Source organism: Musa acuminata, chromosome BXJ3-6 (genome assembly GCF_036884655.1).
Source record: "Musa acuminata AAA Group cultivar baxijiao chromosome BXJ3-6, Cavendish_Baxijiao_AAA, whole genome shotgun sequence".
Lineage (NCBI taxonomy): Eukaryota > Viridiplantae > Streptophyta > Magnoliopsida > Zingiberales > Musaceae > Musa > Musa acuminata.
The window spans coordinates 30126345-30150000 of record NC_088354.1 but is presented as its reverse complement, the minus strand read 5'-3'; the positions used below and the strand labels follow the sequence as shown (position 1 = coordinate 30150000).

Here is a 23656-nt window from a genome sequence, read left to right as displayed (position 1 = left end):
CGAGTCTTCTTGGTTGATTGTTCTTGTCTCTTTTGCTTGCTGGGTTTCTTGTTTTCCTTCTACATCACATAGAAGGAAGCAGTGTTGATTGATTTCCACCTTTCCCTTGGCAGAAGTATAAATCCAACAGGAACTTGCACGTTTTCTCTGTGGCAAACTGCCCACATCTACAATATAGCAGACAAATGGAGCAACTTATTTCTTGTCACTGTGCTCTGATAATTATTATTGTCCGTATGGATGCTGCATGTTTTGCTTAATCCTGCTTGCTGAAAACCTTCGTCGCATGAGGCATTTGATTCATGACACATTCGAGTCCAAGGGATTCCACAACACCACCTGACCGAAAAGTTGCAGAGACCATCTAATTCCTCCTGTTCTGCAATGCCGAAAAGTTCGAGAGATCAAAGTGGCTTTAGATACCTACTGAGATTTCTCCACCTTTCTTGACGCTCATCTCCCTTCTTCTCTGTATGCTATTTGTTCCGTGCAAACCTTCGTCTCCACTTTTGACTCTTCACATGCTCACATAGACTCCCTCCCAAGGCCAGAAAAAGAATCATGACTTATCGACCACGCAAGAGACCAATAACCTTCCCTTGCCTCCGTAGCCTGTTGTGCTCTTTATTGTTGTGTTTGTTGGTTGCAATCCATATAAGGTTGACTTTTGGTCTGTCTGATGATAAGATTATTTTTCTCTGACATAAGATCATAGAAATATCTTTTTCTTCTTTTCTATTGATAAGACTACCTTGATGAACCCTCAAACTCTCATATATTCTTTGAAATTTTTTATAAAACGTCAAGAAATGATTCGAGGAATATGATACGAGAACTAATAATGAGATTATTTCGATATGTATTAGTTTGTAATCCATAATAATAATAATAGATCTTGATAAAATAATATATATATATATATATATATATATATATATATATATTCTTTTACGATTAAAATCACTAACATAAGAAGGATATGTCCACATATATATATATATATATATATATATATATATATATATATATATATATATTCATGATGAGCGGATATTGCTTGAGTACAAACAAAAATAACCTGCAGGTAAATATTTTAGATATAATATAAATATAAATATATAAAATCAAAATGTTTGACACAGAAACGAACAACAAATTATTTTCTAGAGCACAAAAAAACACAGGAGACGTTAAAGACTTCTGAACCAACCATAACCTGTCTATTTCGTCCGAACCGCGTGGCTCATCGCCCGACGAACGTGGTGGGGTCGAACCGATGGTGCTAACCGGACCGGGTTTGGCCCGACGCTCACCGCTTTCTCGTTCCCGCAGCTGAGAAGACCGTTACACTTCCGCCTCCTGCCGCCTGCGGGTGCTCCGCCCGTCGCCGCCGAGAAGCGGAGCTCCCCGAAGTCGGATGCGGAGGTCGAGAAGTTGGCGAGGCTCGCGCGGTCGAACCCTTCCGCGGTGGTGACGCTCCACTCCACGCTCACCTCGCTCGGGGGGTAGCACTCGCTCGGCGCGATGGACGGCGGCAGCGGCATCTCCTCGAGGTCCCGCCGTAGCCGCTCGTGCGGGTCGAGCGAGTCACCACCAGGGCGGTACGTCGTCTGGGTGGAGAAGCTCTCGATCTCGAAAAGGTCCGAGCTTGCGTCGCTGGCCGCGTCGTCCTCGGGCGGGGACTTCAAGATTGCCCGATATGCGAATCCCGGGGGGTCTCCGGCAGTCTCCTTCGTCGGCCGGAAGACCTCGAGAGATTCCCGTGGCGGCTCTTCGGCGGAGGTCAAAGAGGTTGGGTTCAAGATGGGGAAGGAGAACCCACCGGAATCGCCGAATAGGATCCCAGAGTTCAGCATTGGGCGACCGATCTCGGCTGGAAATCGCCTCTCTGGCAAGAATTGGATGGAATTACGGAAAAAGCTGGGATTTTTGTGGCGATTTCCAGGATTTATCTTCACCTTTATCATCTCCTCGACACCGAAACCGTTCTTGATCTCTTCCGGCATCGCGCTCTCTCTCTCCGGGTAGCTGCTTAGACCCACTTCCCCTGTCCTAAGGCGGAGACTCTTAGCAGTAGAAGAGGTGTTCATATCCAAACCGGAGCACTTGTCTTCGACGTCGACGGACTTCCCGCCGGAGCACGGGCACCTCCGCGCGAAGAAGCGGCGGGCGGCGGACGACGGCGACTTCCTGGGTTCCTTCGAAGGCAAGGCTCTCATCGCGACAGAAACAGAGCCCGGCGAACAGGATAGGAGGCCGCACTGGCTGTTCCAGCTGGCCTCCGACGAGGCGGTCAGCGTCGAGGAGGACGAGCCGACGGTCGAGGCGACGAAGGAGCCTATCCGGCGGGTCAAAAGGTCGCGCCTTTCGGCGGCGCCGTTGAGACTTGTGGTCCGATCGATGGGGTCGTGGCCATCGTTGAAGTAGCGCTCGGCGTCGAAGATGCTGATCTCGGTGTCGTCAACGCAGCGGCTGACGCGGCGGGCGATGCCGGCGGCAGCGGGGCGGAGGTAGGAGGAGGCGGGCGGGAGGGAGACGAAAGAGGGGGTTGTTTGGAAGCTGGTCGGTCTCTGAGGGAGATCTTCATGAAAACTTGCTGTTACTCTGTACCTCTCCATCAACACTGTATCTGTGAAGCTTCTCAGGGGGACGCAAGACGATAGTGAGTTCAGAAGAAGAGAGGAAGTGAAGAGAGTTCCATTGGATTGAAAGTGAAGCTACCGAAGATGAGGTATATGTAAGAGTCTCACAGTTTTCAGCACATTCCACTGAGCACACACAGGAGCTTAGAACTTTTCTTTTTTCTTTTATCTTTTATCTTTTTTTTTAAGGTGTATGATTGATGAATGCTGAGTTATTTCTACTTACCTTATCTGAATAGTGATTTAGATTAAGGATGTTCATACATTCAGAATATTAGTGTGGCTTTGAAACCTTATCTGATAAATTTGACAGCTGATGGTATATCAATGATAAATTTTTAATTTTGACTAGTGATATCAATATCTTATGATGGAATCTCCATTTTTGTAAAAAGAAAAAAGAAAAATCACTATGATAAAAGAAAATTATAAACTTTATAACTTTATATAGACATACTAACCTTTACATATTCTTTTACTAAGATTGCAGGTGGAGATTATGTCAGATCCTCATGTGGATGTGAATCAGTAAACCAGGATGGAGGTGAAGACAGGATCCAACTACATTGCTCTCAAGGGATTTTTGGTGACAGTGGTCTTAATTGTTAATGAGGCAAGTTTGTCTTCTTTGTCTTACAACAACAGTGAACCACTGGTCCCAAGTATCAAACATTGGATACATAAATCCTCATCTGATATTATGCTGAAATAATACTTATATCAATTCTTTTTTACTTAGCAAGTTTTATTAGTGTAAGTAAAGTTGATATAGTCAATCAATTTTCCGTATGTTATTGTGTGTGGAAGAAAAAAAAAAAAGTTTTATCGATTGGGGAGAATTTTATTTCACTTGTAGGTGAAAAATGTTCATATTTCATCACTAATATCTATGCTGATGTAATTCGAGGGTAAAGGATTTTCATATCTCATATCTTATTTTTTATTTTTATAAAAGACTACCCTAGGGATATTTTTGATAAGAAATTGTTAACGATCAAGTCTACTTTTGATTTGTTTATTATGATTAAATAGAGTATCAAATTTATAATCATCGTTTTAACAAATAATTATTCACTTTTAAGTATCATTGTATGTCAAATAGGCTCTTTGTTATCTTCGGAACCCGACATAGTATACCCGATTGATACCATATGTGACGTTTTGATTGATTGAAAATAATGATTATATCGAAAGTATTATGATGATTTTAAGAAAATTAACAGTTTTTTATTTATGACATTATCTAAATACAAGTTTTTCCTTACCTCAGCTTGTCTGACTTTATTCCTTAATTTCTGGCTACATTTCCTCCATGTAGACTGTGCCTTCACTTATTTGATTTGTCCCCCTGCCTTTCAGCACAAAATCTGAGCCTCTGTTTTGCTGGGCACTCACACAATGTTGTTGATGTTGCTTAAGCTGAACATGATAGTTACTGCACACACCTGTTGTCTTTTTTTTCTTGCCTACCTGAAAAATTGCAGATTATTTATTGTGGGCTCAGAAATACTCAAATTGCATGTTTCAAAAGTGTCAATTATCTTCCTTTTGATATGGAGAATCTAACACTTGAAGAACATTAGGAGGCCAAGTTATTGTCAGTCCAAAACCTAAGTCGAATAGCTTATCAGTCTTATGTGTCAACATTAAGTGAGAAACAATCTCAGCACACCACACTAATTGATGTGTCTTGACGGCTTATCCAATTATTGGATAATCGGATATGATCTCGACTTAATTTTTATCGATTATTCACTCGATCAAGTCAACTTTAAATCCGTTGACACTAAGCTTGTGTAGAACAACCAAGATCGATGTTGACATTTTTCAGTTTACTTTCTTGAAACCTTGCAAGTAGCATACCTGGTTTTATCTTTTTCACTAAATGTTCATATGAACCAGTGGACAAGTATCTGCCACAAGGAAACTACAGCCAGTGTGTTGTTCTCATCCACAAAACTGATAAGGGACTCACTTGAGCTCTTTATAAGATTACACTCAATCCTAGAATAATCTTATCTAATTGCTCAAAACAAATTCTTGGCCCCCTCCCCCTCTCTTAGCCAGAGTAGCACAGCTGTTCCTGGGTGTGCCATCAGAAAACTACAAGGCTTTACACTGTCTTATTCCAGTGTTTGCTTGCACTACTCTTCAATATCCCTCATGCCTGTGTAGGACCTAAAGAAGTAGCATGCATAGAGATTTGCTGATAAATATCATCTATAGCTTGTCTGAGTCAAGCCAACATGTAATGTCAGAGGATTTTATGCTTCAAGCAATGAACAACATGGAAAAGAGATTTCAAAACATCACATGCCTAAAATGTGAGGTTGCTGAAGCAGTCACCAGAATGCATACAAGCAAATCCCTTGATAAAAAGAACTACATTGTGTATATTCCAATAACCCAAATATTGCAACACAATGATTGATGGGTTAGGAAGAATAGGTTGGTATGTCATTGATGGCATCCACAATGCCATGATCAGCCTAACAACAGGAGTCTTTGTGGGATAATATAGAACAGAAGAATAAATGCATTCTCCTGCCTGTGATTTTTATTGCAACTTCTACTACAACATTTTGCTGAAAGCAAAAGGTAAAGCATCTAAAGTTCTCATTTATCCTACACACTGAGAAGCCCGGATTTTAGGACATGTATTGAGACACTCGAATCATCCAAAAGCAGATAAAAAATGAGAGAGAATTTGAGGTTTTTGTATAAAGCTTAAATTTGTTACACAAATATTAAGTAAAAATTGGATGAAAATGATGAAATAGAGAATGACATATAGATTTCCAAATCAGGATCTGCTCTGGTACCAAGATAAAGATGCTGATCTGATGATCAAGGATTCCAAAAAATTAAAACTATTAGGAAATATGTTTATGAGATTTTTAACATGCAGCAGGGGAGAAATTGATCAGCATAACTGCTGAGTTCAAACTTATTTTCTTCTTTAAAAGAACATGGTGGAGGAGGAGAATAGGTGGGCTATTTAGATCTGAAAGATAGCCTAAAGAATAAGATAAACCACCTCTCAGGGAAAGCAAAAAAAATATTTTGGAATTAGAGAGCAGTTTTGATATGTTGCAACCAAAAAAAACAAAAGTGAGGAACTATTGAATTCATAAATGTTGACTCAATAAAATAATTTTAATCTAATCCTATATCAGAAGTAAGGAACTATTGAATTCATATATGTTGACTCAATGAAATAATTTTATCGAATGATATTAGAACCAACTTAATAATGATGGGCTAAAAGAATAAACCAATAATCAATCTGATTCAGCCTCATATGCACAAGTTATATTAGTCCTTAATGAAGACAGATATTGAAAATGATATAAATACATCAGATTATTAGTTTAGTTATAATTATCTCATCCAACCGACTCATGACAACTACTCTTTGAGAAAGAACAAGTACATTTGTTCTTTGATAAAGATACTCTCAACCATATTCCTGGGAACCAAATTGCCCCATAGACCAAAGGCAGTATTTGCATGGCAGTTATAATTCTCCATGCATAATCCAAAGGCAATAAATGCTTTAGGTTCACATATACCATCACTACAGCAACACAGCACATTTAATTTGGCTTTCAGCCACTTGTGCTTCATCACCATTCTAGTATCAGAAAAAGGACATATACCCACAGTGGAACCACAATTTGCCACCTAAAACACAATGTTTCTAATTGGTAGCTGGACAAGCATTTCAATCAATTGCTATCATCAAAAACTGTTTGGGCAGATCCATGACAAGTAGTGGATGGTGGCAGCTACAAACATTCATCACAGATGAGTAACCAAAATAGCAGAAGCATTTGTTCTTGTCAATTGATCAAGTTAACATATTTGAAACACGAGGCTTCACAAGGACAAACAAAACACCACGAATTTTATTGGTCACATATCAGCTAACTGAATCCAAGCTTGCCATAATCATGAAATAAATGCCCAGCCCGCTAACTTCAACATGACCTGTTGATCCAATTCTTTTAGAATCAATGTCTAACCAGAAACAGTATGTGACAACTTCGATCAGTTAGTATATAAGCCAACTTGTGCCACTTGCCTGCTTCTCTCGAAAGGCATGGTTTCAATTCTCAAAAAAATGATACTGATATGATATCCATACTAAATGTTATTTCAGTCATAATACTGGATAGCTCAATCCAAGTCAAGTGTAATACAAAATCCAATTACACAGCACTTACATGATTATGATGTGAAGACCAAAATTCGAGATTAGCAAGCAGCTGCAAGCAACAAATTCATATCCAAAGCCATAAAGCAAACTTGGACAAAGTACTTAACACCGTCCTCAGGTAAGTTGATAGTCGCTGCCTTCCTACGTGTAAACTTACTCTTCTTCTTCTTCGTCAAACTTAATTTTCTTAGCAGCAGGCTGAATGAGACCAACCTGAAATGAAGGAAAAGAAAAACAAGATTCAAGAATAAGAAATTAAGTTGTTTACACTTCAAAAAAGAACCATGTAACTGACACCCTGAAAAGCCTGAATAAAATGCCATGGTTTCAGCTTGCACTAATGAAGGAAAACCATTTAAGATGGCATTGACATGCCTAAAGAACACCCTTTGTGATGGGAGGTGCAATAACAGGAAAAGGAAGACGTTGAGAAATTGTAAATGAAGAACAAAAAGAAATTTGATTCCTCTCATGAGCTAACTAGTAATATTTTCATCTTATAACGCAATGGAGGAAAATCAGGAAAAAATTAATTGGAGGAAAAGAACCATGTAACTGACACCCAAAAGTTGGGAGCTTAGAGGGATAATAACAATGCCAATACATAGACCTGCAGCAGAAATACAGTCAACACTAGACGACAAGTGAGCTGTTTTAAACAAAGAAGTTAATCCGAGTTATATGGAACAAGGTTTTCTTGGCAATCCAAATTTGTGATATATTTAATTGAAGACCATCTTTATCTAGAAGGCAAACTCCAAGTCAGCTGCAAGCTTGACCTTTGAATGTTTATAAAGCCACAAAAGAACACCAGCAAACAATAAGGGGTAGAAAAAACTTTAAATGAGACTCTGTGACGACAAGTGAAAATGCAGAGTACCTGGAAATGACTGAAACAAAACATTGTTTTACTATTGCTTTTAGGTAGAAGACATGGAAACTGATGGGTTAAGAATGCAAACTCTAGCATACAAAGAGAGTTGGAATAATTTTGCTTTCTTTACTTAACCTGCACTATTTGACTTATAAAAGATAGCATAAATTGAACTCAATCAACAAAGTTTGAAAAGAAACATTTTCACTTACGAAATCCGGGCACTCATAATCAATACCAGCAGCCTTGATTCTGTTACGCCGCTTCTTATCTCGTTTTTGAATCCCCTGAATCATCTGTTGTTGTTCTTCAACTGTTCTATCCTGAACATATATCAGAAGAAAAAATATCATGAAAAAAATTGAAACTTATCAGACAATTGATGTGATCTCGGCTGATCCCATCAAGAGGTCATTCCAATTAGGTCAAATTTGGATAAAAAGTTTGGTGTAAATTCAAGGTCTGATTAGATTAGCAATAGATGCCATAGACAATGATATATACAATCCTTTATAACCTGATCTGCAACTAGATGCAATTGAACTAAAGGTGGTTAATCTATACATGCATGGGTGGCTTTGGCCATCAATTATATTATCCTCTATGACTTGATCTGTGACTATATGTGACATACAGCACTTATGCCCAAAAAACATATGCACCATAACAACAACTAAGCAATTGACCCAAAGGTTGTCAGTCTATACAAACATTCACCCACACAATAGTCCCCCCTCCATCCCACTCATACAAAACAAAAAGAGAGATAAAGAAAAAGCAAAACACCTTTTATGCTTTCTATGCCCTTTTATACCTCGACTCTTACATCATCAATCAGCAAAAAAAATGCCTGGGCCATAGCATCCCGCATGTGCCAGGAACTACCATCCTGCCTGGCATCTTATTACCGATCATTATGAAGCTTGACATTTTTCTAGGATACAAGTTTGACAACATTAATACATAAACCATGATGATGGAATCTTTAAAAGCAGAATTTCCTTTTTTACAGACAATAAAACATCTGGAGATAAATGCATATAGGTTCAAAATTTAGCTAGATCAGTTTGGGCTCCCCCAAGGACATTGATATCCAATTTATCACAGATCCAAATATTGATGAAGCTTCTCGATCCATATATTCTCAGACAAAATAAGATCAGTTTTCTTCGTAAGGTAAGAATGGATTGAAACAGACCTTGAAACATCTCTTTACAGGCCTTACCTAGAAAAAATAAATAAATCGAGTGAAGAGCTATTTTCACAGGCTTACCTTGTTATGCTGCTTTCTTGCGATTTCTGTCCAATTCAATGGTTTGTATCTCCAATTTACACCTCTCCATCTGCAGCAAAAATTAAATATAGGGCAAAAAGAACATTTACATATAACTGCAGGTCCAAAAGTAATAAATAGAAACAGATTATATAATGACAAAGATGCAGCCAAATTTCACTTCCACGATATGTCACACATCCCTCATTTCAGGTATCAATCTTAAAGAAGACCAGGACACATGGACTGGAATTTTATTTAATAATTACATTAAATATCAGACACTACTACTACCTGCTGACTTTTCCAGATTTGCAGTCTTATTAAAATTATAAGCCTTTATCCAAAAGCCACCAAATATATGGTCACTAACAGAGATTATGTTGGAGGAACCTGACATATAATCAGGTATACTTGAAGATTCAAATTTACATATCTTTCAACAAAAAGATGCAAAATAATTTGACTATTGTCTGCACTGCTGAAAATGGAATGGTTAGAAACCTACACAACATCTTTTTCCATGTACCTAAGGCTTTATCATGCACAGTATATCTACCAAAATTGGATCCTAGTCACTATTCAATCGACCGTTATCTCTCTACATGTATCTATAACATGATTATCTAAGAACTTATCTATAATATGCACAATTAAGAGGAAACTAGCAAGAAATAGAGACAGGGAAGAGAAAGTTACCAAAAAACATGAACAACAATTTAATCTATGAAGCTGCCATATGTCAAAGGGACAGGTACCACTACTGGGAAAGAAAAGAAAACCTAAATAATGAAAGGAGGATTGACTTTAAATTGCAGCAAACAACAACATAAATATTCAGCCCATCCATTTTCTAGTCCTTGTTTGTGAATGATAAATTTCTCATATTTGTGCACCAACTTTAAGCAATTTATCCCATTTTTTTTCCCAAAATTAGACATCTATGACCATATAAAAAATCAAATAAATATATCATAATGTTCAAGGAAAAGAAGCTGTGATTACATATGGGGAGATTGTCTCCAACTTAAACCTAAACAATTGAAAAGATGCCATCAACTTGAGACAGAAGCTTACAACTTTGGATGAACACGCTCTGGTAGGATAAGATGAATCTGAAGGTTGTGTTCAAATAGTAGATAATTATGAATCTCATCAGCCACAACTTTGGCCACCTGCAATTATCAACATGTATTACGTGATATATACATATAGTTTGCCTGGCTGATGTAGAAAAGTTTGACAATTTTCAAGGAAAGAAAATCACCTCTGGGTTCTCAAATTCAAGGAATCCATAATGCTTAGATTTTCCTGTCTATAACATGTCACATTATAATTAAAACCAATAGATTAAATAGAGTGCTAGCTAAATGAAATATAAAAAGGTGGCCAATATAATCTAAATATGCTATCCATCAAAAAAAATAAAAGTCTAAAATGTCAAAATGAAAACAAGTGGTCTTCATAACCTAGAATATCGATCATACCAACAATCATCCTTAATGAGAAAAGAGAAGCTGCAAAACTGAAAAATGACTTAAGAATTCTTTTCTTCAGAAAATAATCAAGAAATAAAACGATGTAAAAGTACTTGGATCAAAATATAAATTTAAGATTCAACTACAGGAATTCTATTTAAAATGATTAGTTAATTAAATACACTGGCACCAGTTAAGTTTCTCCTTAAGGATGACCACAGTTCGAAGCACATTTTCTGTAACCGCTTTGCTCACAGAGATAATACTTCGTATATTCAGCCTTCCTAAACCCAATGAGGTATTTTCATGCACTAGGCACCATCCTTTAGTAGGTAAGATACTTAAAAAGAGAAAAAAATGCATTAAAATTCTTCACCAACTGAACAACAAGCAACTGAAGAAGAATTGAACCTTCCTGTTCCGAGCAATCCTCAACCGCTTGATTTTCCCAAATTGCTTAAAGAATCCTATCATGGTCAAAATTGCAAGTACTGTATCAATCTAAGTCGCAAACAAATTGACTCCTAGTAAAGCATAAAGGATCCTCACCTTCCATTTGTTCTTCATAAAATCCATGAGGAATATGGCCAATGTAAAGTACAGTTGCAATATTTTTTATGGGCTCATCTTCCTCTTGAGTAATTTTCATCCCTGGACCCCCTTCTAAAGGCTGTATGGTAAAAGTAACAAATTTGTCAATACAGGATGGCCAAAAAAACAAAAATACAACAACAAAAATGAGGCATCAACCACGAACATAAAAATCTCACCAAGAAATCAGAAGATTCATTTCTGCTACGAGAAATTGATAGCTGAGAAGAGTTCGTCTTCTTCAGCTTCTTTTTCAAAGCCTTCTTTGCCTTTACGCCCATTTCACTTGAATTCCTACGCATAAATCATCCAGGAGTTAAAAACAACGAATCCTTTTTCCCACCCTTTGATTAAGTACAGACAACTCAACGCTGAGGACCAGGAGGCAAGCTGCAGCAGCCTCGTGTAGATCCCCTGAAGTTTGGCTGGAAGTGGCGATAAGGTTGGCTAGGGATTTAAGAAAGGTAGAGACTAGCGTCACAGTAAATGGATCTCTCCAACTCGATTCAATCAAATTACATCCGATCAAACACGCCAAAAAACAATAAGCAATATACATCTAAGACCCAAACCCGAGCTCGAAAACCCCTTTTTTGGGTTCCAAGTACATCATCTCGTTCCAAAATCCGATTTTTGGGTACCAACATCCCCCGAAACAGCAAAAACCAATTCACAAATCAGAAAAAAAGAAAAATAGAGATCAAGATTCATCTATTCTGGCAACAACACAAAAAAGCCGACGTCAAGTTATCTTCCCTAACAAAATCTGAAGAACTTACAAAAGCGAAGATGAAAACCTTGACGATTCCTTCTCCTCGAATGCAGTCGGAAGAGTTGGCAATGTCGCGGCGGCCCGGCGGTGATGGTGCGAAGAAGATACCCGGATCGAGGAGGGACTCGAAGGGAGGCCGAGTAGAAGCGCACGGGGTGGGAGTATGGTATTATTTAGGTTTAGGGTATCTTTTATGGATTCGGGTGACGAATTAGCAAACGGGTAATCGGGTTCGATCAGCATAATGCATCGAAACTGACGGGTTCGGATCCACCGTACACGTGTTCAAGGGCCACGGACCAGCAGTCACAATCGTTTCGGATAAAACGATTTCGGATATAAAGACGTAACGGCCGTTTCCTGCCACCTTTTATGTTCTTCTCCCCCATGCAACAATCATTATGCTATTCGAATCAAATACTTATATAGATAATTGGATGTGATGATGCCTAGTCACGATCATTTATCGAGCTAAATTATTTGTGTAGAATACTAGTCAACAGCCAAATCAACGAAAAGATATATGAAGAATATATTATCGTTAACTTGGATTCAAACATTTTAATTTAGCACCCACCCACCCCAAACTCTTATCCGTTAGATCACATAGTTTGCTATTTATGAAGCATAACATTTAAATATTTTTAAAAGCTATAATAAATATTAAAGCAATTAATATATATTATAATAATTTATATAATGATATACCTAAATTGAATTTGATTAAAGATATAATAAAAATGTTATTTAGTCGATCCCGAATGATTGCGATATTATGTTTAATTTTGATTTGGTAACTGTGCTCGGCGAACAAACAACAGAGCCACGGTCAAGAAGAAGCGTGAAAGTGAAACAAACCCCCTTGCTCTCGACCTGTTCGAGGGCGAGGGCGAGGTCAAACCCCAAACCCTAATCTTACCCCACTTCCAACAATACCTCATCGCTCCCTACCCCTCCTTGCTTTCGATCCGGATTCCTTCCTGGATTAGGGTTCTTCCACCAGCCTGAGACCTCGATTCTTCGTCCACGGATAGTTAAATTGGGAGAGATTTGGGGTTTGGGGCGTTGGGGAGGTGCGGAGCGATGGAAGGGGGAGCGGGCGGTGGGAACGACGTGGAGTTGGTCTCCAAGACGCTGCAGTTCGAGCATAAGCTGTTCTACTTCGATCTGAAGGAGAATCCACGGGGGAGGTACCTCAAGATCTCCGAGAAGACGTCGGCCACCAGGTCCACCATCATCGTCCCCGTCGACGGCATCGTCTGGTTCCTCGAGTTGTTCGGCTACTACATCAGCACGGACGAGCAGGACGTGTTCAGCAAGGAGCTCAAGCTTGATTCCAAGGTGGCTGCTTTGATGACCTTTTCTCTTAGTTTTGTAAAGGTTGGGTCTTTGAATCTTTCTGCTGATGTTTTTGTTGTTTTTCCTAAAGGCGTTTTATTTTGACTTTGGTGAGAACAAAAGGGGGCGCTTTCTCAAGGTACACGTCATTACTACGAACTCAAAAAGTTTTGTTCATTTATTAGGCATAATTGAATGCATCATGCAAAAGAATCGACTTCTTGATCTTTTGTGGTCATTGGGGTTTGGAATTATTTCATATGTTGCAAGTATGATGATGAATACCTCAGCTTTTCTTATTGAAGACCTGGAGACCTGTGGTCAATTTGTTACTAGCTAGTAGTGGATTAGCTAGTTGGAGCTTAATATAAATTTGGAATTGGAAAGACAACAAACTTACGAATAGGTGCCAGACTTGGGTTGGAAGTAGTGCTTTTGGAGAACAAGCGAGCAAACCCACAAAACAAAAAAAGTCAAAAAGTACAGGTGCATCCGAAAACTTCAGCATTTGCTTTTGCGGCAACATATTAGTTTCTGTTACACAGTGATGGGAGGAATTGTGGTTCCCATGTTTTGGCTGGTGTACAATTTTCTTGCCTCTCCAGAATTTTTTTCCCTGGGTCATCCACTCAAGAGAAGTTACATTGAAGCTGTGTGATATGAAGCGGTGTCTTTTGGGCTTAGAGGATCATGCATGTCTATGACAGTATCATATGTTCCGTGGTGGTCATAAGCTAGTGCACCTAAACTATGAGGGGAAGAAGAAATTAAGAAGATACTAATAGTGACAGTGTTCAATATTAAAAACATATGATAGACTTCAGAAGCAGCACTACAGAGAACAGATAACTGGTAAATATGCAAAGGGTATATTATTTTCTAAATGATAGACTTCTATTTTTTGTGAAGCAAAAAAAATTAGTTTTTCACCTTTACATTGTACCCAAGGTGATATAAAAAATGGTTCGAACGATGAATTGAGTCACTGTATTAGAATTTACTAGGTAGTATGAAAGAATCTAAAGCCGAAAATACCCAAGGTGATATAGAGAATTTGATTCCATTAGTGTATTAGAATTTGCTGGAAAGTACTAAAGGACATAAAGGCACGAACTTGAATGATTGTGCAAAAAGTGGAAGATAAAAATTTATTGGATCCAAAATATTTGGTGATGCTCTAAGTTCTATTCTTCTGGTTGTGTATTACTTCTAGCATATTGACAGAAATTTTGGGCATGTTAATTTTACACTGACCATGCCATCAGAGAACTTATGTTGAGCAGCTATCCTACTGCACCTCTAACACTCATGATCACACTTTATCGCCTTCATGAAGCTTGCAGCATAAAACAAGAATCTTTGGTAGATGCAGTTTGATAGATATTAGATCAAGGTTTGAGCCAAGGGGGTGCAACAACTGCCTGATATGGATGTTATTTTGAAGTATCTTAATTCAGAGTAGTTATTCATCAATATTTTGAATATAATTATTCTAATATCTGTTTGTGGGTGTGGTAGATTAAATTAACTTAGACAAGCCTTGCAACTTTTAGTTTATCTATACCACTTTCTGTTGAGAATTTTGTTGTAACTTCTTTAAGATTTTTTCTTTCATGAGTGGATTGGGCCCAGGATCATTCAAGACTGGTACACCTTGTCCATTTTTGTCCATGATCTGTTGTTTCTTAGTTTTCTCTTATTTTGATGCAATCCAGCTTGCTTGAGTATGATGCTAGTTGAATTAACCAATATAAAATTTCAACAGGTTGATCTTGATTTTTGATGCTTTTTTCAAAGCCATTGTGTGTATTTCACTTTCAGAATGCAAAATAACATTTAATATTAATTAGTTACAAACTTTAGTAACTCAATATTATCAATTCAGCAAGTAAGTACTTGCTCATCATTCCCCATGTCTGTAGAAGAAAACGTGATAACTAAAGATTGATGTTATAACTTTTGTCTAGTTTCATCTTTTATTGATGCACCTTTTATGTGCTTATATCTATCATTTGTAATCAAGGTTTCTTTCAAATTAATTGTTGTAGTTTTGATAAAACTTCCAAATGGGTGCAAATATATGACTTGACATATGGGGGACCTAAACTAAAATATATTTATCCTTGTCACGACCTGGCCAGGTCAGCCCACTAACCTAGTAACTCATGTAGAATGGACCTTGACCATCCACGTCCATTGTGGTCCCGATTATGAGCGATTGCACTTCCCTTCTCAGCCCTGTTTATTAAATAGTTTATCCTTTGTTACATTCGTCAGCAATGTTAACTCTCTCTATTCTCTAACAACAAAGCATGCAATATATTCCGGAACATGCAAATAGACTATCCTGTTTCTCTGTAATCTCAGCATTACTGCTGTCAGCAATCAGCTTCTCCTACCACCTCCTCTCTATATATTTGATCTCTACTAGATTGTGTGTTAGATTGATAAACTATTTGAACTTGCTTTTAATGAAAAACTTATGAAAGTTGTAGAATTGCCTGGCATATCAGAATTTGATTGTGATTACCTGTTAGAGACTGTCAAAAAATCAACCAGAGACAACTAGGAAGATGGCTATATACTTAAGTTCCTACTATTTGGATGGTATAGATGTAAATACAAGCTTCTCAAATATATAAACACAAAAATACTTGATATTTTAGAGGCTACTTAGACAAATACAAATTTTTGAGGGGCATGTACATGAATAATCATATATCTCTAGGGGTATATATCCAAAAGCAGAGCTTTACCTTATCCTTGTTTTGCTAAATATTCTCAACTCAAGTATCATATACTCAACTATTAAATTCATTTTCTTATATGCCAATGTGGATATGGAAAACAAATGCATCTGCTTCATCGACAATTTTGTTTGCTTGCAGATACACTGTATATTAAGCTAGATAATGTGCCTGTACTTGAAGGACAGAGAAAGCACCTCAAGTTGCATTTGAATTATCATGTGGAACTCCTAGCTTTAGGTGTCATAAATGGTTCTCATTTTGTTCTTGACATGCTCATGTCAGGAACAAACAATTGTACTGTTCAATTTTTTCATGTTAACCACATAAAAATCTTTGTCCTCCTCAATGTCAATCTGCCAAGATCATGAGCAACAAATATATTATGCACCTTGAGCTTAAGTGGTTTTGCATGACGGTGTGTGTAATAACCGATGTAACTGTGTTTTTAAATAGATCTCAGAAGCATCTGTCAACAGAAACCGGAGTACAATCATTGTTCCTGCAGGAAATTCTGGCGAAGAAGGATGGACAGCATTTAGGAATGTTTTACAAGAGATACATGAAGAGGCTTCTCGACTGTTCATGGTACCCAATCAGGTAAAAGTTTGATGGACTGGTACACTAAGATTTGGTGGGTGATAGTTACCTTAAGCATGTCAATAATTTTTTTCCCTGCTGTGTTGTAACACAAACAGCAACACATGGAACCTCCGGAACATCTTCCAGGACTTTCAGATGATGTTGGGGCTGGATTCATATCTGGCCACAGTGCCCAATCAGCCTCTGGCACAGAATTGAATGCTGATAGAATGGTTGATATGCACACACATGATGATATGGGAGGCATGGGGATGTCTAAAGTAATCAGGGCAGATCAGAAGAGGTTTTTCTTTGATCTGGGAAGCAACAACAGGGGACACTTCTTGAGGATATCCGAGGTACATGGAGTACACGTAGTGTTATTAGTTTATTGTTAATCCCTAAGTGCATTCCATATGCAGGTTGCTGGAGCTGATCGTTCATCAATCATCCTCCCCCTGTCTGGTCTGAAACAGTTCCATGAGATGATTGGCCACTTTGTGGAGATAACCAAGGATAGGCTCGAAGGAATGGTTGGTGCAAATGTCCGGACACTGGAACCTGCTCAAAGATAATCAGTTTGGTGTGTCGTCATTCACGCTGTCTTTAGCTTTCAATTAGATCACCTCGCTGCGTGAATTTAGATCTTGCACTTGGCAGACGATGGTCTTTTTCTTATTCGTTTGTGGTGGACAATAATCTATGTCTGGTATTCCATGGTGGAGGGTTAGATGTGCTTCGAATCCTTCTTTGGGTGAATAACAACATGGACATGATTGTAGCTTGAGCATCCAGTGGCAAAACTGCTGCTTTGCATGTCTTTGAATTAATAATTAAGTTCTTGGTATTGTGCTTGCCTTGCAGTTCTGATCTCTGCAGTAGTTTGGTGTCTCGGAAGCCATGTAACGACTTAGTTGGGTGAAACTGATGCCTTTGTTAATTAGCATGAATGCCTGCATCCCTATCAGCCAATCTTGCTCGGTAACAGCCTCAGACTTTTGCCTCCCTTTTCTTTTCTTTTTTTTTCATCTTCTCAGATTGCAGATGTCTTGGTATCAATCAGTATTGGAAGTCTTCTGGATCATGCAGTCTATGAACAAAGAGTATGCATGACAAATTGCTACATCTACAGTGCATGGTGACTCTTCCTTTTGCTGTAATTTTCTTTTTTTTGGATTATACTGCGGTTGTTCCAATACTGCTGCTGAGAGAATCTTTCTGGCCAGATGTAAGAATGGATGTCGGATACAAGTGGGTGTGTTCTTTGTTGCACCAAGTTCTTAAAGAATAAAGAATAGATGTGAATATGAATATGAATATTGACTCAAATTTGTTCATTTGATTACTACAGCAATGTCGGAGTGGGACGATTATGCAAAACATCTCCTAACATTGATCATATCAATCTCACTTGGCAACAAAAGATACTAAAATGTGCAATGAGTCCATCAATGAACCAACTGGTCACCTCTACCTCTATATAAGAAACTCTACTACACCCCCAGAAGGAAAGCCATTGTTCTCTTTCTTCTGCCAGGATAAAGCAAATCTCCTCAAGTCCATCGGAGAGAGCCTACGAAGAATCTCCCAAATGGAATCGACTCCGAGAAGGTGGTGAACATGAAGAACCTTCAAGTCTATTTTACTACAAATATCTCTCTTTCTTTTTATGGGTAGCTCATGTTTCCCAGCGATATCCTTCGAACTTAGATCAGAAGAGGATTGCAAATCAACCCCCAACACCTCTTCTCTACCGTATTGTGGACAAATATCACGTTTGTGTGGAAGCAAGGCGAGATCAGAACCCCCCATTGTCGAGGCGGCTGTGGATTGATCAACAGAACCCGGAAACATCAGAATAGCCATGGCAGCTTCGTCCATAACATGGACAAACGACAGATAACGCATCCCTGACAAACTCTCAACATCCATCCATCCATCCATTCATCCATCAAATATGTAATGCAATAATTTGCTGCTGATTCCACACAAGTTCAACAAATTAATATGAAAACAGCATGAAGTCGGTGAATTGCCACATGATCGGAGTTATCACAAAGAAAACAATCGATGCAGATTATTGGGAGAATTATTCTGCAAAAACAGTCACACAGGTCTTCAAAACAGAAGCCACTAAATCGGCTGTTATGAACACTCTGTTGTATCATCCTTCAGACGACCAAATCCAAATCTACGCAGACTCTATTGTAGAGGATGGTAAAGAGCCTTCCCAGGTTGGCGATTTGCAAGCAGACCATGGCAGCCAAGCAACTGCACAATTAGACATGTTATTTCTTCATCAGCAATGTAAAAGTTTTAAGATACATGTGATGTGGTTCACAACAACTGTTGCTTCACACCAGCATTGTATGTCATTTATTACTGACAAATATCTTTTCTATTCCGCTATAATAGGCAGAACAATGTATTATACTGACAGTTCCCTTAGCTGAGATATAGAAGACAAAGAGAAAAGAAAAACAAGCAAAATTTGGCTGGATAATTATAAAAAAACTAATAATGATGTCATACAATCAACCAAGGGAGTAGTAGACCACTTTCCCTCTAGAGAAAACACTGCAACTTTAAACCTCCGAATGATTTCAACAACTATCACAGAACCAAAGGGATATTAAATTAATGGAATTTGAACATAGATAGAATATACTAAAATAGAGCCACTTTTTGGTTTACTATAACCATCAAAGTGTTTGTTTCTTAGGCATTCCATCTTCTGAAACCAACACTCTTGTACTTTCATGCACTATTTCCATACTCAGCACGGTTGATGATATCAGCCCAAATGTTAAACGACACACAGCCCTAACTGTCAACTACCAAATGGTTGAAATTGTAGGTGGTACTAGCAAATTTAAGGAACTCGGATGTTGCATCAAAGGACAAAAACATCATATTGGGTTACTTTTTTTATCCATATACAAGAATCTTTGATGCAACATCTGAGTTCCTTAAATTTGCCTTCCCAACCATCCCCTATTCATTTATTTTCAGGTCTGGATTAACATATGCATACAAGTAAAACTGTGTGATGCAAAGCCTGGAATGAGTGCTTATATAATGCTATCTGACACCTCCATTACTTAACACTAGCTGAGTACATGCCCCTTACCAGTAACAAAGTACAGTCGACGGTAACAGCAGATTGACAAGTTAAATATGTGTAGGAAAATTCAAATAGGACACAGGTAACACATGAAAGGTCATCCAAACAGTTAATTATTAGGCACTATAATAATATTTCTAAAACAGAACAAACCTTTGCCATTGACTCCATCTGTAATGATTCTGCCCTCACTCTTCCACTTCACATAGTCATTGTGGCTAAACTTGGTAAGGTAAAGCCCCTGAAATCAGTTTGTTGTGTCAGGAGCCATAGAAGCAAATAGGAGATAGGTCTCTAGTGACCAAATATCATATTATGCTCGTTGGGATCTTATTAAACTCAAGATGAGAAATAGTAATTTCTAGTAAGGTTGGATTTGGTAATAATAATGTTATGTAATGCATTTGGTTGATCTGTTAGACAATTTCCTTTTCTGGTGCTTACAATTTTCCACTAACAATAATCTTCTGGCGGCCGGGGAACTTGAATTTGGCTCGTCGTAAGGCTTCTTGGGCATGATTGCTATTGCTATCTTTGCAGCGAATTGACAGAAGGACCTGACCAATGCTTAACCTGGCTAGCACAAGTGGAGCCTATCTATCAGCTCCAGCACAAGAAAGCATCTTGTTGATACGTAAAACATGGAATGGGTGGACTCTCGCTCGTAGGTGGAAAGCATCCTTTCCAGCATACTTTGTCATGTACTTGTTGCAAGCTATACGAGCAGCCTCAAGAGCCTCACTGGAAACATTCTCCTTTTTCCCAGCTAACCAGATGAACATGAACACACAAGGGAAATTCATCCACTCCTTTTTTCTGCATTCCAACTTCATAGATCCTAATCTTAGGATCAGGAACACCACGGCAGTAACGTGATTTCGGATACGGCTTGTTCTTAATCTGACGATAACATCTTGCAGGTCCTGCAGGAAGCATAGCCAAATCACAATTCATCCAAAGCCTAATGAAGAAATTTTGAAAAATGCATAAATGGATTTTTAAATAAAATCAGAAAATAAGCAGAAGAAGTATGATCATAAGATAACCATGCTCTACGATCCAAAATTCTTTGTCCAGATACAAAAGTCCATTGCATTTACCTTTCTCAGAAAATGCACTTATTATGTGCAGAGCCAAAGAATTAGAATAATGGTCTTTAACCAACGAGAAATTCCATCTGAAGAGAATTATATAGCATTTCATTTGACAAGTTAGTTATCCCAGGACACTTATCACAAACAAGACTTTGAATTCAGGACTGGCTCCCTAAAATGGGTTTAAGTAGACCCTAACCCATATTAGATGAAAAATCAACAGTGACAGGGCTGTGATACAGTATCTCATGTTGGAGGAGCTTGTTTGTCCACTCAGTAATGGTTGGTTAGCATTTGACTGCATGCAAGGGCCTTGGCCATATAAGCTGTCTCATTTCCTTTGGTAAGAGCCCAAGGAAAGTTGAGTAGGAGCTACCAACCTCAGACTAAGAGTGATATGTTGTTGGTCATCATCAACCTTATGAACAAGAATATTATTAATTCCAACTGCTATGTCCTGTAAATTTCTTTTATTTTGCTAATGCATGTACATAAGCAAATCTAGTTGTGGGCTGCTCAGCCAAGTGGTGTTTATAAACCTTCTCTTCTCTTCTCTTCATCATAGCCGGTTGAGGTTCTTGATTTCTGTAACAGGGACTTCTTCTGCAAGCCGGTTCATTAAAAAAGAGTTGGGTGATCTGCCTCCACGCTACCTTTCATACCCCCAAAGTATCTACTCGACAGCCAAAAACAACATAAATCACAACATAAGAAGGCTAAGTGTCTGTTCTTCTCCTCATTATTTCAGCAAAGAATGACATGAAACACATGTGGTCGATCAAAAAAAGAAAAAAAAAAAAAAAAAGAGGAGGCAACATTGCTCGACTGGGTTTGTCAATCACGACTTATTCCAACCCCCCAAAACACCAAATAGCATATGCCACTATTTAATCAAAAACACTAATTTCAATTTCGACTTATTTTTGAGTTATCACAATCGCATACATATCCATAACATGTAGATGAGAAAAAGAACAATTTGCACAAGGAAAGCAAAGTACAAACTGGAACAACCCCAATCAACCAACGCAAACTTTGACCTATACGAATCCACCGAGTGCAAAGCGAAGAATCATCCAGATACATCCGATCTCACTCTAAGCAGGCTGAAAAAGATATCTTTACGCCAATCAAGCCTCATCAAATCCAACCAGATTCGGAACAGAAATGTCTTAGATCAAATCCAACCAATCACAAAGATATTATCACATCGATCGAACAAGAGAACGGCGATCTAAGACTACGATAATGATGCAGAAATGGAGCGACTTACGCCTCCCCATCGGTGAAACGAGGGCAGAGGACGAGATCTTCGCAGCCAGCCAACCCGAGAGAAGCGACCCCGACGTCGCGTCATGTGTGAAAGGAAGCCCTCGTGCCAAATTCGGCCGTTCTCTGTGGCCCAAAAACCCTGGAATGCTTGATGTATGATCTTCCTTTTGCAAAGAAATCTAAGAATTGATCCAATTCATTTTTTGGCTATAAGGAATCATATAAATATCAATTCTTCAGTTCAAATCTTATTCGAGTCCACCACATCAAAGATTCTACGGATTAATGAGTTTGACTTGGCCACTGCAGACAGGTGACGGGTTGACTTTGTTGACTTCCATGATACCAAAATACCACACAGTCAAAAGTATTCTCTGCCTATCCAAACAAATAGGCAGAAGGAACACCAAAATCCATGTATTTTATAGCATTTGATGCATATAAAGATGCATTCCAATCCATTTACCGGAAAGAAATTAGCACGAGTATGTACATGTTTATATCCCAAAGCATCAAGTACACACATCAAAATCAAACAGAAAACCTATCGATCTCTCGTCTTCTGACGTCTACATCTCTGAATTCTGCATCTGTATGTATGAAAACTGCATCAGGAAATGCCGATCAAACAAAAGAATACGTATATTTGTTCTTCTTCCACTTAATTCTTGTTGCCGTTGATGCCATCGCTCGGACCGGATGGCGGCGTAGGTCCTCTTGGAAGCATGACGAAGACCATCTTCTGCGTTGTCCTCGGGACAGAGACGGTCGCCGTCGTCTCCGTCGACCTAACGACGGAGCTTTCCTTCGAAGTCCCGAACTTAAGACCCCGCGCCGCAGCAGACTGGTGGAAGGAGAGGAGGAGGAGGAGGACGGAAAGAAGCATGACAGGTTTTGTGTTGACAGCCATGCCGGAGGAGGAGGAGGAGGAGGCGGCGGTAAGTCTGTGAAGGAAGGAAGAGAAAGCTTGGGTATGAGAGAGAAGAGAGGAAGAGCCGTGCGCTGGTTATATCGAGCACCGAGGCAGCCCATGGTTGATGGATTCATAAAGATACGTGGAATGTGTCTTCGTTTTGACTTCCGCGTTGAATTGATAGTGCGGTACGTATGTATGTATTGGATGCATGCAGAGTCAACTGAAAGATGTGCAAAGAGTTCAACGAATGATGGAGAAAGTTCAAAGTCGTGTGGTGATTTAGAGTCAGATGTAGTAGTAGTAGTAGGTTCATGGGAACGCATTGACGCATGTATTAATAATGCATATACAACATAAATATAATATAGTTTGGCGATCGTATACGTACGTGACTACTCACTACTTATCTCGAGAACCCTTAAGCCGAATACATATTTTAAATCCTGTGATTTTTTATTAGTTTAATTATCAAAAGTATTTTGTTGTTGGGTATATCATGATTCAGTTTTTATAAGGTCTCCTACGGATCGAATCTTTTAGCTTTCTAACAGCTTAACATAAGATAGATTTGGAGATGAATCTTGATTGATTTTGAACTTGATTTATGTAATTTCATAATTTTCAAACATCAAAATTAGGAGGGCGTAGAGCTCGACAAACAACATTTAACACTCCAAGTATATAAGTATTATAGGGGTGGTTGATGACGGTCAAAAACTCCAAGAAATCTGTGT

At 38.6% G+C, this 23656-nt stretch overlaps 3 protein-coding genes and 1 pseudogene across 4 annotated transcripts; 1 reads left to right on the top strand and 3 right to left on the bottom strand.

The window, feature by feature from the left end:
- Window positions 1-1079: 1079 nt before the first annotated feature.
- Window positions 1080-3002, bottom strand: LOC103974445 (protein PHYTOCHROME KINASE SUBSTRATE 4-like). The gene has a single exon (XM_009389284.3). The coding sequence runs from the start codon at window positions 2616-2618 to the stop codon at window positions 1221-1223; it is 1398 nt and encodes a 465-aa protein (XP_009387559.2). The 5' UTR covers window positions 2619-3002; the 3' UTR covers window positions 1080-1220.
- Window positions 3003-6777: 3775 nt separating this feature from the next.
- Window positions 6778-12107, bottom strand: LOC135639837 (uncharacterized). 2 transcript variants are annotated; one of them, XM_065153793.1, is made up of 9 exons: window positions 11857-12107; window positions 11257-11371; window positions 11036-11156; window positions 10898-10953; window positions 10276-10323; window positions 10086-10183; window positions 9009-9078; window positions 7948-8058; window positions 6778-7074 (listed from the first exon to the last, which is right to left on the bottom strand). In XM_065153793.1, exons 1-9 carry the CDS (start codon window positions 12090-12092, stop codon window positions 7015-7017), a joined length of 915 nt encoding a protein of 304 aa, XP_065009865.1. In that variant the 5' UTR covers window positions 12093-12107; the 3' UTR covers window positions 6778-7014. The 2 variants fall into 2 exon arrangements, with proteins under 2 accessions (XP_065009865.1, XP_065009866.1); XM_065153794.1 differs by having other exon boundaries at window positions 11875-12107.
- A 553-nt stretch (window positions 12108-12660) lies between these two features.
- LOC135641533 (transcription factor Pur-alpha 1-like) lies at window positions 12661-17379 on the top strand. The gene is made up of 5 exons (XM_065156928.1): window positions 12661-13190; window positions 13279-13326; window positions 16391-16534; window positions 16633-16875; window positions 16939-17379. Exons 1-5 carry the CDS (start codon window positions 12933-12935, stop codon window positions 17089-17091), a joined length of 846 nt encoding a protein of 281 aa, XP_065013000.1. The 5' UTR covers window positions 12661-12932; the 3' UTR covers window positions 17092-17379.
- A 1145-nt stretch (window positions 17380-18524) lies between these two features.
- On the bottom strand, window positions 18525-22967 carry LOC135641534 (large ribosomal subunit protein uL16-like; annotated as a pseudogene).
- Between the last annotated feature and the right edge of the window lie 689 nt (window positions 22968-23656).

Bases quoted from the DNA above. Each gene is read 5' to 3' on its own strand.
- LOC103974445 (XM_009389284.3), bottom strand. From the start codon at position 2,618: ATGGAGAGGTACAGAGTAACAGCAAGTTTTCATGAAGATCTCCCTCAG.
- LOC135639837 (XM_065153793.1), bottom strand. From the start codon at position 12,092: ATGCTGATCGAACCCGATTACCCGTTTGCTAATTCGTCACCCGAATCC. The intron at 11,372-11,856 runs GTAAGTTCTTCA...ATTTATGCGTAG, and splicing joins AGGTTTTCATCTTCGCTTTT to GAATTCAAGTGAAATGGGCG. The intron at 10,954-11,035 runs GTGAGGATCCTT...TGACCATGATAG, and splicing joins TTATGAAGAACAAATGGAAG to GATTCTTTAAGCAATTTGGG.
- LOC135641533 (XM_065156928.1), top strand. From the start codon at position 12,933: ATGGAAGGGGGAGCGGGCGGTGGGAACGACGTGGAGTTGGTCTCCAAG. The intron at 16,535-16,632 runs GTAAAAGTTTGA...TAACACAAACAG, and splicing joins TGTTCATGGTACCCAATCAG to CAACACATGGAACCTCCGGA. The intron at 16,876-16,938 runs GTACATGGAGTA...TTCCATATGCAG, and splicing joins ACTTCTTGAGGATATCCGAG to GTTGCTGGAGCTGATCGTTC.